The sequence below is a fragment of the Hyperolius riggenbachi genome, chromosome 2, assembly GCF_040937935.1.
Source record: "Hyperolius riggenbachi isolate aHypRig1 chromosome 2, aHypRig1.pri, whole genome shotgun sequence".
Lineage (NCBI taxonomy): Eukaryota > Metazoa > Chordata > Amphibia > Anura > Hyperoliidae > Hyperolius > Hyperolius riggenbachi.
In genome coordinates, this window is record NC_090647.1 from 76,669,983 (window position 1) to 76,685,140 (window position 15,158).

At 43.3% G+C, this 15,158-nt stretch overlaps 1 protein-coding gene across 2 annotated transcripts in view; it reads right to left on the minus strand.

Annotated features, from left to right (window-relative positions):
- Positions 1 to 15,158, minus strand: part of CRYL1 (crystallin lambda 1) — a 175,115-nt gene that overhangs the window by 144,439 nt on the left and 15,518 nt on the right. Inside the window, exon 2 of one of the 2 annotated variants that reach the window (XM_068266933.1) lies at positions 3,199 to 3,400. The exons of the other annotated variant lie outside the window; for it this stretch is intronic. Coding sequence (XP_068123034.1) covers positions 3,199 to 3,239 — 41 coding nt within the window. The 5' untranslated portion in view covers positions 3,240 to 3,400. The remainder of the gene's footprint in view (positions 1 to 3,198; positions 3,401 to 15,158) is intronic. 2 annotated transcript variants of the gene reach the window in all.

Sequence of the window (15,158 nt, forward strand, 5' to 3'; positions counted from 1 at the left end):
TAAACGTTCTCTAAAAACTAATTTGTTCCAACAAGCATATGCGCTACCTTAGGCCACTTCCCTTTGTCCTAAGACCAAATTGAACTCCGACTAGATATCCTAAAACACACTGCCTTTATATATTTGTTGTATACTACCCCTCCTCTTGTTTCCCCTCCATTCCCTTTAGATTGTAAGGGCAGGGCTCTCTCCCCCTTCGTGTCTTTGAAATCATTATACATTTTATTTATCATGTTACTTTTATCACGGACATTACCAATTCTGTATTTTGTATTCTGTATTTTGTATCGTTCTTGTATTATATTGTATAATATTGTATGTCACTAATTAATGTATCTTGTATATTGGTGTACACCATTGTCTGTATTATTATGTACCCCATGTTTGTTTCTTACTTTGTACAGCACCATGAAATATGTTGCAGCTTTATAAATCAATAATAATAATACCCCGGGCTTCCTCCAGCCCCCTTTTGCGCAAGTGCAGAGCGCTTCCAACATCAGGAGCACTATGGGGGGCATGCCTGGCCAAGCCACACATGTGCAGTTCCCCCCGACTCGAATTACTGGAGGAATTAGCAGAGGATCCAGGTGGCTTGGAAGGACGAGGGACCGATGAACCTGAAGGGGGCTGGAGGAAGCATCATTTTTTGTGGATCTCAGGTTTCTTTTAAGAAGGTCAAAAAACGTATAACCAAAGTCAACTCATATTTCAGTACATACGAAATTCTTCTGGATGCCAGTGGACACAAATAATCATTATGGTTGTCCATAGAGAAGGGACGAATCCCAAATTTTCCAGATTCCAAAAAGATTCTTGAATCTCTTATCTAAAAAATCCTATAAATAAGAATTGTGTGATGCATGTAAGAATAGTAGTTCAACTTGGAATATACAACTAAGTCTAACTACTATACTTACTTGGATCACACAATTCTTATGGACAGGATTTGTTAGATTTGAGAACCTTTTTGAATTTGGATTTGAATTTGGGATTCGCCCCATCTCTAGTTTTTATCCATTACTCATTTTCTTAAAGCTAATGGGAGTCTTAAAGCTAATGGGAGAGGGAAGGCTATGGGTCCTAATAAGCCTTCCCTTTCCTCTCCCGATGCAGAGCTGGCTCCACCATTTAAATACCCCGTAGCAAGGGACTTTGGGAGTTTTGGGGAGCCGTGTCCTCTCGAAGACAGGTGGCTCCATACTGCACATGTGAGAGAGGGCGTTTGCAGTATGGTGCGGCCCGTCTTTAGGAGCACTCTGGCTCCCAAAGACTTCCGAAGCCTCCCTTCAGCGGCAGAGAGAGCAGTATTTGACTAATTAAGTCAAATACTGCTACAGGGAGCCAGCGCTGGAACAGGCACTGGGAGAGGAATGGGAAGGCTCTATAGGCCCCAGAGCCTTCCCTCTCCCTAGGTAAGTATCTGTTTTTTTGGTGTTTTTTTTTAAAAAAGGTTCCCATTGACTTTAACAGCACAACAAAATATTTAAAGTTGCACGTGACAGTTCACGTTATTATACATACAGTAATGAACTTATACATAAAGAAAAATCTGCTGAGCTACACAGAGCTGGAAGGTGGATTTTCTCATCCCAGCCAGACAGGGATTTGTAACTGTGCTGAAAGGTTATCCTGGTTCATAGCAGTTTCCTGTTTTCGCAGGGGGATGGGAACAATTTTGAAAGCTGTGTAATTTTGTCAAAGCTAAAATGGTACATTTAGAGTGTAAAAAAGTGCAGTTTTAATTATAAAAACTTCACAGCAAATACCGTACTATCCTTTGCTTTAAAAAAGTGCCAACTTTCACAGTACCGGATCGCGGCACACACAGCACAATGTTAGATTTTTTTTTAAGAACCCAATTTTTAATAATGTGTGTCCTGTGCAGCAGAAGATAACACAACCAATTACACTGGTGCCAACAATGACATATTTATGACCAGGTTTAAAGGAAACCTGTAAGTTTAAAAAAAATAAAAATAAATTAAAAAAAAAAAAACTTACTCACCCAGAGGCTTTGATCTTTACAGTAATTGGTTTCAAAATGTAACCTTGGTGGACATATTAACCATAAAAGGAATGCTTTTTTATATTGGGAGTCCCTCTGAGGGACAGTTAGGGACTTGACTACAATGCTCTGTAAGCGCTATAAAAAAACAACTTAAATTAAATAAAATGTGTGATCCTGAATGTAGTTACAAAGCAATAATTAGGCAAGCTGGAATTTCCATTGTTTTTTTTTAACGGTTTATGAGAGTTGTCCATAAAAATCTCCTACTTAAAATTAGGTTGTGTTCCTTTTTTTCTCACTGTAATGGTTACAAGAAAAAAAAATCAGGTCACTCTAGCCTAAAGCCTTGTACATGCACAAGATGGTTCTTGGTCGAGGCAGCAACTTGATGGCCATCTCTGCCCCCAGAAAGGTGGATTGTATTGTTTGATTGCAGGTCGACCCGAATGTTCTTCTACTCACCCTGCCCACTTTGTGCGCTTAGTTGTGCGATGTGGCATCATCCCTCTTCCCCCCTCTATAGCAACAGAACATGTCGCTAAGCTGTGGGTTAGCCACACGTCTCCAAAGAACTCAGCCCCAAACTGTCACCCGATGACTCGAACCCCAATCCCTATGGGCTACGGTAATTGTGCATGTGTAGGCACCTATAGGCTGCAATGCTTTTCCACGGGAGTTTTTGTATGTTGCAATGCAAATTTTATTTGCACTTAAAAAAAAAAAAATTATATATAAAAAAGGTGCACACCAATATGCTGTATGCATCAGGTGTGTGTTGCCTGTGGATGTGCCTTGGCATGCGAAAAATGCATACAGCTGTGCAACAACAGTGCAAGTGTGAACTTCACAGGTCCTTGCAGAACGCACATCATGCATGAAAACCAACAGCAACACACACAGTGTGATCAGATTGTACAATTTCTGCCCTGTGCCACGTTCTAATATAAAAAAAAAAATGGTCAAATGAAAGAAAAATACTGTGATATGTTGTCTGTGATACCCAAACGCTGACATTTCAGGTCCTGCGGTACTACATATCCCAGCATGTCCTTTTAATACATGGCTATTAGTACCTGCTGATACAATAGTCACGGGTTGCCTATCTGTACCATGATAGGACATGCATACATTTTATAAGTAGGTTACCGAAACAAACAGCCTTGCTGAACAATATGTTAAAATGTTACCTGCCGATAATGACAATAAAGCCATCGTCTGGCTCAATCATTTTCTGCGTTGGTAATAATGTGCTCTGATCAGCAGTGCAGGCTGCAGGAAGGATCCAGCACTAGACTAGCAGCAAAGTTTCACAACAGCACTATTGACTTTCTGCTGTCAGGACTTCCTGAGAAATCCTCTTCCTCATTGGCTGCTCGAGAAAGTTCCAGCCTAAAAGAAGACAAGAAAGCAATGATTGGCTAGTGAAAAATCTCGGTAGCTCCCCGCCTCCAATTCATACACATCTCTTATGGAAAAAACAGTGCTTCAGGGTTACTATGCTGCTGGATTAAAAGTAACCACTTCCTACAGTACACAAACCTAAAACAAACTAGCTGTGGGATAATCATCAATAGTAGTTGAGGAAGAGAGGTCAATCTGCCCCACTCAGAGACCATGTCAGGTTAGCCTGCGCTCACCAGTGGTATCTAAATCCGTAAACCCGCTCTTATGTAACTTGTGTTTTATATCCGCTAAAACAAATGGGTCTGTGTAAGAAAAACAAAACACGGCTGTGCAAAGTCCAGAGAGCAGAGAGATGTCATGCGGATGGAAAGCTATGGCAAGACATCGTAGAAAATATGTAAACGCTTGGCGCAAATCTTCATGCTCTTTTATGTTTTCTTTGCTCTTCTTCTTTCTTTCTTTCTTTTTTCCTTTCTCCCTTTACTATCCTCTGCCTGGTATTCTCCAACCTACACCCCAGGATATGCATGAAATACAACTTCCTCCAGCTCTATCCTTACATATGATAAACTGCCTACTTTTTCTAATGCCATGGCCCTGAATATTTGTTCTCTAAACGTAAAGGGCTTTAACTCCCCTATTAAGCGATCAAAAGTTTTCACACATTTTTGCTCCGTGCACGCGACCGTAGTCTGCATACAGGAAACCCACTTCCCCAGAAACCACATCCCTAGGTACATGCCTCGTACCTTTCCTCAATCTTATACTGCTAGTGCCCTCACCGAACATAGAGGTATGCCGAAGTTCTGTCAACTTTGTATGTAAGCGAGAAATTCAAGATCCTAACGGCAGATTTCTTATACTACTTGGTACTATCCACGACGTGGAAGTCACTATTGCCTCCTATTATGCCCCCAATATCAATCAAATACCATTTCTCAAGCATCTAGGACAGGGGTCAGGAACCTTTTTGGCTGAGAGAGCCATAAACGCCACATATTTTAAAATGTAATTCCGTGAGAGCCATACAATATGTTTCAAACTGGGACAGTAAGGCTCACATCCCTGTTGCCATGGTGATGTGTATACAGTTGATCCGCCAGGCAGCGGAAGTGTCAGACACGTCTTCAGCTTCTCTTGGGTTTCGGCAACATCAGCAATTTCCCCCCGAGAGCCAGACAGGAGAAATACTGACTAACAGCTTGTACAATTAGCTAGCTGACTTGGGGGTTGAATCACTTTATAGGACGAGATCGCCGCACTTTGATTGGCCCAATAGGCTGCCTTTTACTTGTCAGGCAGCCTATTGTATATATCCATCTCGTCCTACAAAGTCACTGGACCTGACAGGATCCAGAGTGGGACAATTGGAGCAGCCGTTCGTTTTGGGGTAGCGCGAGTAAGTAGTGCATGCTACAGCAGTAGCATGCCTACTTTGAAAATTCTACTTGCGCTGCCACACTAAGGGCCTGTTTCCACTACACGCAGATTCTGCATGCAGAAAACTGACTCCAATGAATGCCTATGGGCCTGTTTCCACTGAACGCGATTTTTCTGATGCAGATTTCTAATAGGTATTCATTGGAGTCAGTTTTCTGCATGCAGAATCTGCGTGTAGTGGAAACAGGCCCTAAGCTGCGCTGCTTGAGCAGTGTAGCTTAGTGAATCAATCCCTAACTGTGAGCCAGATGCAGCCATCAAAAGAGCCACATCTGGCTCCCGAGCCATAGGTTCCCTACCCCTGATCTAGTGGGTCTCCTATTAAATCATGACAATGGTGCCCCCTGATAGTCTGCGGTGAATCTAACCTTTGCCTTCGCCCTTGCCTTAACCGAGATAATACCATTGCTCCGAACCCCTCCGCTGCTGATCTGCGTAACTGTAAACAATTTGAAAATCTACTAGGAGATGCCTCTTAGTTGATTGCTGGAGAGAGATACACCATGCTAAAAAGCAGTATACTTTCTATTCCCACCCCCACAACTCCTCATCTCACATAGATCATGGTTTCATACAAACCGCACTCCTGCCAAACCTCTCTAATGCACAAATCAAACTCATTTCCTGGTCTGACCATAATATGGTGATCATTACCCTATCTTCTATTATATCTAAGCCCTCGGAGATGCAGTGATCACTCAATCAGTTCCTCCTCTCTGATCCTGCTGTAGTGACCTCTCTGGAAAGCCACCTGAGGGACTACTTTACCCTCAACCCTAGTAACTCTGCTCCCTCTGATTACATCTTTTGGGAAGCTCATAAGGCAGACTTAAGAGGCCACTTCATCGGCATTGCTTCACACAGAAAAAAGTGCAAGCAATCAGAATATTCCAATCTTGAACAGAACTACACCAAAGCAGCTGAGCAGCTTAATACCTCTCCCTCCCTTCAGAATAGACAAAACTATCACAAAGCGGCAGAAGCCCTTAATCTACACCTTACAAGTGCAGCTGAGAAACGACTAAGATGGAATAAGTTTAATTTCTATGTTAACTGCAACAAACCCACCTCTATGCTGGCCCGCAGGTTAAAGCGCGGATGTACAATTTAAAACGATCAAGCTTCACAATGGCACCTCGGCATTTACAAGCAATCCTCTCAAAATAGTAAACATCTTTCAGCATGGTCTTGCTAAAATGTATGAAGCCCCTAATAATATCAACCCCTTGCTATTAGATAATGTTCTCAAGTCGTGCCCTCTTCCTCCGCTAAATTACCTTTTTAAACAAGACCTAGAGAAACCTATTACTCTAGACGAGGTCACTCAGGCTATTCGCTTGCTTAAATTAAATAAAGCACCCGGCCCAGATGGCTTTTTGTCTTCATATAAGAAATTTGTGCATATTCTTTCCGCGCCCCTTGTCAAGGCATTTAACAACCTTTTAGAAGGCTCTAAACCTGGCCCGGAATCTCTGCTGGCAGGCATTAGCATGATCCCTAAGCCCGATACTGATCATACCACCTGGTCTAACTTTCGACTCATCTCTCTATTAAATGTTGACATTAAACTTTTAGCAAAAATCCTGGCAACCAGATTGAATACGGGCAATAGCTCTCTTGTCGGGTTAGACCAGGTGGGTTTTATAAAAAAACAACAATATTGCGGGATATCGACCTGAGAATAATTCAATTCTGTCTCACCTATCAACTACATATGAATAACAATTAATTGAAATATATAGGGATCCTGAATTTATGCAAAAATATCAAACATTTTATTCGCCTATTTTTAAATATCACAACATCACCACAGAGTATTTAAACCAATTAAAAATCTCATTCCTACAGCAAACACCTTACACCAGGCCGGCCAGGTTATTCAGGAAGACTTAAGGTGCACCTATTCATCTAATATTACCGGGATATTTCAAAAAGGTCTTCAGGTCCCTTTAAATCCTGTGCAGTATGCTGTATATGGTCATCCCAGAGGACAATATCATCAATCCACCCTTTTGTATGCAATATTTCTAAGAGCCTCTATGTAAAGTATCTCCAAAAAGGAACATCCCCATTACGTGTAGCAACTGACTACACAACCCTGTCACGCCAAACTTCCACCGGGGCAGGTTAAACAAGTGACATCCAGCAATAAGTGACTTGGTGAACTGGCTTGCATTACAATAGCGTTTTCATCAGCTTCACCACTTGTCAAAACAAAGTCCGCACATAGGCTGGTACTCACGCGCCCTGACTAGTTAGCAGGGACTCGCCGTCTCTTTCATTGGCTCCATCCAGGTCACTGGACTACTGGGGGACCGGGTTATCTTCTAAAGTTGCCTGCGCCGATGGCATCCATCCGGAGCGAAGCCGGCAAGGGAAGAGGGGCGGAGGCTAAGGGTGGATCGATGCCGCTAGGAACTCCGGCGGGATGACGTCACTGGACACGTGACGCATTTCGCCAATAGGCTTCTTCAGACGTGTGCGTCTGGGCATAGGACCTTCTTATATGCGGCCATTACTATGCCCACTGCACGCGTAATTCTGTGTGTGTTGCTATGGAGACTCCAAAGACTGAGCAGACTCCATCTAGTGTCTATTCTTGAGAAAGCAACCAGAGCCATTTTTTACAGACCTTTAGGTTCATGTCGCTATTAAGCCCATATGGTTGCATGGAATTGCATTTATAAATCCAAAAGGACTCTTTCCTCAGCAACTGTCGGTCAAAGTCCCACCTTCTAGGGCTTATGTTTAATTTATAAATTCCTTTTGCCTTCAGACATTTAGGATTAGAATTATGAACTATTTTAAAATGCATAGCAACAGGGCTTTTTTCATAGCTAGCTTTCTGCCCCTCCTTGCTGCCATATGGGGGTAATCACCCACCAAATTTTTAATAATCGGGTCCCTACCCAGCAAATGCCAATGTTTGCCAATTATGTCCCTTATTTCATTGTAGTGAGATCCATAGGTGGTCACCACCCTGACCACCCCAGAATCCTTTTCTTTTAAATTGTCACATGATCTGTTGACCAACAAATCAGTTATTCTTTTTGATAATGCCTTATAATAGGCTTTGTTTATTATATGCCTAGGATAACCTCTGGCTAAAAGCCTCGCCTTAAGGTCCTCGGCCTCTATTTTAAAATCCTCAATTTGGCTGCAGTTGCGTCGCAATCGCATGAACTAACCCGTAGGCACAGCCCATTTTTGCGACGGCAAATGAGCACTTTTTGCTGACAGCAAGGTATTGCCGGCCGTCTCCTTGCGATACGTGCCTGTAATCAGTCCATCACCCAACTTTTTGATTTTCAAATCCAAAAAGGAGATCTCAGTTTTACTGTAGGTATACCTTAGAAATATGTCTCTAGTATTGTTATTCAATTCACCGACAAACTCGTGTAACTGGGACTCAGTCCCCCTCCAGACAACGAATATGTCGTCCACGTATCTTAGCCATAGGGCCACGTGTTCCCGGTACCCACGCATGCCCCTAACCACGGTATCCTCCCAGAAGCCCAGGTGTAGGCACGCGTAGGACGGGGAACACGCCGCCCCCATGGCCACACCCTTCTTCTGTTGATACAGTTCTCCTTTAAATTCTAAGTAATTAAAATTCAAAACGAGCTTCATCATATCTAACACAAACTCAGAATGAGCCTGCCGATCTCTATATTTTTTCTCCAAATAATAACTTAGAGCTTCTAAACCCTTTTGGTGTGGAATCGACATGAAGAGAGCCTCCACGTCCAACCCCACCAACAGGCAATTATCCTCCACCTGTACCCCGTCAATCTTCGCCAAGACAGCTTTTGTGTCCATTTACCAAACACACAGGAGAAACTCACTTCCCAAACAGTTCTCTGCTGCTTATATAGAGCCTGCAGGCTGCTTGTAAGCCAATTAAGAAGTGCACATACACATAACACCTAGTCTGCAGTGATTGATTCAAACAGAAGCTGAGCTACTCAGCTAGTCATAGGAGAGGGTTTCAGTTGCATATAGACAATGGCTATATGGCCAGCAGGGGGCACCAGCGTGCAGGATATACACTCTCATCTGCTCCCCTCCTAACTAAACTGCATGGGAATCTACATTAAAATTTAAAAACAATAATGGTGCACAAGCCAGCCTGGGGCCCCAGGAACTCTCACTGCCCGGGGCCCCAGAACCAGCATGCAACACCATATGTGAGCGCAGCCAAGCCCTGGATCTGCCACACCCAGGAGCTTGTCCCCAACTGCTCTGAAACTTACCAAACACACAGGAGAAACTCACTTCCCAAACAGTTCTCTGCTGCTTATATAGAGCCTGCAGGCTGCTTGTAAGCCAATCAAGAAGTGCACATACACATGACACCTAGTCTGCAGTGATTGATTCAAACAGAAGCTGAGCTACTCAGCTAGTCATAGGAGAGGGTTTCAGTTGCATATAGACAATGGCTATATGGCCAGCAGGGGGCACCAGCGTGCAGGATATACCCTCTCATCTGCCCCCCTCCTAACTAAACTGCATGGGAATCTACATTAAAATTTAAAAACAATAATGGTGCACAAGCCAGCCTGGGGCCCCAGGAACTCTCACTGCCCGGGGCCCCAGAACCAGCATGCAACACCATATGTGAGCGCAGCCAAGCCCTGGATCTGCCACACCCAGGAGCTTGTCCCCAACTGCTCTGAAACTTACCAAACACACAGGAGAAACTCACTTCCCAAACAGTTCTCTGCTGCTTATATAGAGCCTGCAGGCTGCTTGTAAGCCAATCAAGAAGTGCACATACACATGACACCTAGTCTGCAGTGATTGATTCAAACAGAAGCTGAGCTACTCAGCTAGTCATAGGAGAGGGTTTCAGTTGCATATAGACAATGGCTATATGGCCAGCAGGGGGCACCAGCGTGCAGGATATACCCTCTCATCTGCCCCCCTCCATCACATCACAAAGGATGGTATTTTTTTCACAATATCTTTAATCTTCTGTTCTACGAACTGAGCAACCTTCTCAAGAGGACCATTGTTACCCGAAACAATAGGGCGGCCTGGGGGATTTTTTATGTCCTTATGGGTTTTGGGTGTTAAATAAAAGGTAGGTACAGTATAAATCTCAATTTTCAAAAACTTCATCTCCTTTTCTAAGAGGATTCCATCCAGGTAACCCCATATCATTTTATCATTAATCTTTTCCACTAATTCCTTGAAGGGGTTATTATGTATTCTTTTATATGTATGTTTGTCACTTAACAAACATTTAACCTCCTTTTCATACATTTCCTTCCCCATGACCACTACGTTGCCCCCCTTATCACTCTTTTTAATCTCAATCTCTTTGTTATTCTGTAATTCCTCTAAAGCCTTCCTTTCCACAATACTTAAATTATCTGGTCCACTTTTTTTCTTCCAATTCATCGTCTTTTAATCTTCAGTTACTAAATCCATAAACATGGATGTGTATTTATTACTGCTCAATGCAGGCATAAAGGTGGATTTTGGGCGTAAATTAGTATGTAGGACAGGCGGAATTTCACCATGTTCTACCTCATAGAGAAGGTCACTCAGATTCATATTATCTATCTCATTTAATTCTTCATCTATATAGCCATACGGCGGAGCTGAAGTGTACATCCTCTTCAAGAGGACCCGTCTCAAAAATAATTGTATATCTTTGTATGTCTCAAATTCACAGCCTGTTTGTTTTGGGCAGAAGGATAGGTCTTGTTACAATACTGATAACTGGGGTTCACTGAGGGGTATATCAGTTAAATTAATAACGTCAAGTTTAGCATTCTCTAATAGGAGCAACTGCCCCCCTCCCCTGCTGCCTCCGAGTCTGCATGCCTTCTCTTCTTACCACGTTTTCCTCTCCTTCTGTGTTTCCGTCAGGCAGGTTTTATGCCCAGACGTTAAGCCACTGACAACGTCAGACGTCTACTCCACATAATCTCGTCCGCAAGACTGTCAGGGACCCCCATGATGTTGCTTTCCCTTGACATACAGAAAGCTTTTGACACCCTATCCTGGGAATACCTTTTAAAGCTACTCTCCCACTGGGAATTTGGTCCCAACTTTCTGGTCTGGGAAAGAGCCCTTTATCACTCTCCGCATGCCTATGTCCGCTACTGCGGATTTCGCTCTAACATATTCCCTGTTTGCAGAGGAACTAGACAGGGGTGCCCCCTCTTGCTGTTACTTTTTGCTCTTGCTATGGAGCCTTTGGCCCTGATGATTAATAACTGTGACAGCATCAGGTGTTACTCCTTAAAGGGTCGGCAACATAAACTCTGCATGTATGCAGATGACGTGGTTCTTACGATCTCTGATGTTCAAAATTCACTGCCTAATTTAGCAGACACTCTACTCACTTTTGAAGACATTTCTGGCCTCAAAATGAATAGCCAGAAATCAAAAGCTTTAAACGTTTCCTTACCAGACTTAGTGCTCTAGAGTAGACCTTAAAATCCAAATATGAATTCACCTGGAACCCACAAAATTAAAATACCTTGGTATTTATATCACAAATTCTTATGACACAATGTACACAGCCAACTATCCCAAACTGATGCGCGATGTTAGCCAACTCATGGAATGCTGGAAGAGATATTGTATCTCCTGGATTGGACACATCGTAGCTGTTAAAATGTCCATCGTCCCTAAGTTTCTATATGCATTCCGAGCACTCCCAGTATTCCCATGTCCGCACTTAAACGCTTGCAGTCTGAAATTTTTAAGTTTATATGGGCTAGAACTAGACTCAGGGTCCCGAGAAGCACTCTGTACTGTCTAAAGCAAAACGGAGGTTTAGGAGTCCCAAATATATCAGCATACTACAATGCGGCGCAAATATCACAATTAGCCATGTGGCATGAGACCTCACATCCACCTATATGGACCAAGATAGAGCAATCCTTATGCTCTCCAATAGCCCTTAATAACCTCCTATGGTTATCCCCTGCCCAACGCAAAACTATAAAAAATCCCATTTTATCCCACTCCCTCAGGATTTGGGATAACGTTAAATTCAATTTTGACCTTGCTTCCCCGCATTTGCCTCCTCACCTCCTTCTTTGGTCACCCCGGCTTCACCCCAGGCCTGGACAATCCCTCAGCATTTCTCTGGTGGAGGCGCAATGGTCTCACCTCTATTTTTGATCAGGTCACCGATAAAGCAATTAAGTCCTGCGCCTTCCTGCTTCTAAACACTTTCGCTATCTGCAGATATCCCATTTTGTAACCCAGATTGTCAAATCACACGACTCGCTCTTATCTAGAACCAGTTTTGAACATGTATGTGCCTCTGATCCTGGATCTGCGGGCCTAATCTCCCTCCTTTATAGGTGTATTATTTCCCCTCCCACTCTTTCCAAACCGTCATATATAATAAAATGGGAGAAGGAACTTGGCACCTTCCTTGAGACGGAGGATCTGGCTTCCATCTGGTCGCTTATCCCTAAATGCTCAATCAGTGCCACGTTCGTTGAAACTCAATACAAGGTGCTGCTTCGCCTTTGTTTCAGAGGATGTGGACAGCAGGGGACTATGTCCCACATTTGGTGATTTTGCCCGAGGGCCTGCAGAATTTATCAAATAATCTATACTACTATCAAAGCACAGGTCCCTAAACTCCCTGAAGTGGCCCTGCTAGGCCTCAGACCCCCAGGTCTCTAAATCTCTCAATATAAGCTTTTAACGCACACCTGTCTTGCTGGGAAACGTGTAGTAGCTAGCTCATGGAAGACGCCCTCCCCGTCGTTTGCCCAATTTAAATTTGCCCAATTTAAATCCAATCTAAATAGTGCTCTTTGCTTTGACAAAATGAAAGCTATTTTAGACAACTCCCTTCCTAGCTTCGAGAAAGTATGGAAACTATACATCTCCTACTATCTTGACTCCCCCCCCCCCCAAACCTGATCAGTGAGGTCTGAGGCCTCTGGAGTTGTGCTTTACCAGGGTAACAGAACAACATTTCAGAGGCCTAGATAGTGGTCCCTTATCCCTATCCATGGGTTGTGGGTTGGAACTCTGTCCCTCCTACTTCTTTTCTTCCCCTTTTTCCTCCCTTTTCTCTTCTCTCCTTACCCTTCAGTATTATCTCAGTTTATTCTTCTCTCTACTCTCCTCTTCTCCCACAGCTTCCTCACTCTCCATAGTTGGGCATTTGCCCATGTTACCTAGTGTGACAGCGGATGTCCCTGGTCATCCGGCTTTCACACCTGAGTTCTGGCCTCAGGTACATATGGTCTTCCTTCACTTGGTCCACTCACCCTGCTTACTGGACCCTGATTATACATGATAACTCTCTTAACCCAAGCAAAGACCGTAGCACCCTTGGAGTGTCGGTATATGATGCCTAGGTGCTACCGACACCTGCCTACACCATCCTTAAGTTTCTGTGTAAGGAATTATGCATACTCAGAACTCAACTTGTTGCTAGTTCTTGTTGTGTATTGTTTTTCAGTCATTCTGACTGTTTATACTGTCTATAATTTTGTACAATTTTTTCAATTTTCTCAATAAAAATTATTTGTGAGAAAAAAAAACGTATTAGGAGTCGGAGCATGACTCCAGGTTCCCCAAAATTACTCCAACTCCTCGACTCCACAGCCCTAGTTAAGTGGTGCTTTAGGGCTCTTTTCCACTTGCCCTAATCCACTCGAAAAAGCGGATTGCAGCAGTTTTGCTGATCAAAACATTACCATGATTTACATATAAATCGCAGTGTTCCTTTATTTGTTTTTTCCCCCCGAATCACAATCGCCGGCCTGCATGTTTTGGTGCGATCGCATTTTGTTCCCGAAAGCTGCACGGCGCAATCATGGTGAGTGGAAAAAGCAGGTTGCACGATCGCAAACTGCGCGATTGTGATTAGGCTTCCAAGTGGAAAAAGAGCCCTTAGAGGAAAAAACTATTCTCGATGACAATACCCCTTTAATGAAAAACCTGAAGTAAGGAAGGGGAAAGTTGGAAGCATCTGGATGGTGCAGAGGCTTCCTGAATCCTCAGAGCCAACCATTCCAGTGCTGGGTCCCACTTCACCTTCTGGATGTCCTACTAGCCATGGAAAAGTGCAGCTGGATTGGGCATGAATGAGTAAGGTCCGTGCATGGGCATTAGAATGAAGCCGATTGTGCATGGAGTGGAAAAAAAGAAAAAAAATGCATGTGCACTTCATTCTAGTAGGCATGCGCTGGTCTTACTCATGCATGCCAAGTCTGGATATACTTGTTCACGGCTTGAGCACAGCTAGAAGAAACCCATGTGACTCACTTCTGTTAAGTGGTATAGAGAGGGACAGTGAAATCTGCACATGCACGCAGCACTTTTTCCTTTTGATGTCAATAGGGTTGGGTGCTGGTTTCTGCACATCAAAGCTTCTCAATGCACTGGTAAGGTGTGATGACATCCCACTTTGTGAGCATTGCCATGCTAAGCCAAAGGTTTGCAATTTTCAGTATTTTTTTCACTGCTGTTTTGTTTCAAATGTCCATAAAGAAGAGACTGGCAGGTAAGACTTGTAGTTTATTCAGCTCTCGGCAAATCTGAAGAATCCGTGTCCAATTGCTTCCTACGCATTTCTATTTACAGCATAAGGCTACTGGACGGTGTCCAAGGAAAAGAAACAAAACATTACACCTTTAAGTGTGACTTGCTGTTTCCTTGACCCCGTTTTCCCCGCACATTATAGATGAATAACCCAGGAATTGTACAACTAGCCAGATTCTCATACATTCGCAGAGAAGAAAGATTAAATACACTGCTCAAACAAAATTAAAGGAACACTGAAAATACATCATACAGATTCATACAGATCACAATGTTAAAAATAAAAAATCATGCTGGATATTATAATTTAGTATTTATATAGCGCTGACACCTTCTGCAGCACTGTACAGAGTAAGTAGACTGTCTCACGGAGAGGCTCAAAATCTAATCCCTATCATAGCCACATGTGCATTATAGCTTAGGGCCAATTTAGGGGGAGCCAATTAACTTATCTGTACGTTTTTAAGATGTGGGAAGAACCCCATGCAGACAAAGCGAGAACATACAAACCCCATGAAGATAGTGCCCCTCTGCCCTGCCTGGGATTCAAACAAGAGACCCAGAGCTGCAAGGCAAGACTGCTATCCATTACACCACCGTGCTGTCCAGTGTTCTCCCCAGGATCTTTTAGCTGGGTGTTCCACCCTGCTATTGTAAAATATTTTACCATGTCCTAACCTAACCCTGCTCTCACACAGAACCCTCCTTCTACCTATGCCTAAAGGTGGCCACACACAATACAATAAAATGATCCGATTTTACAGCAATT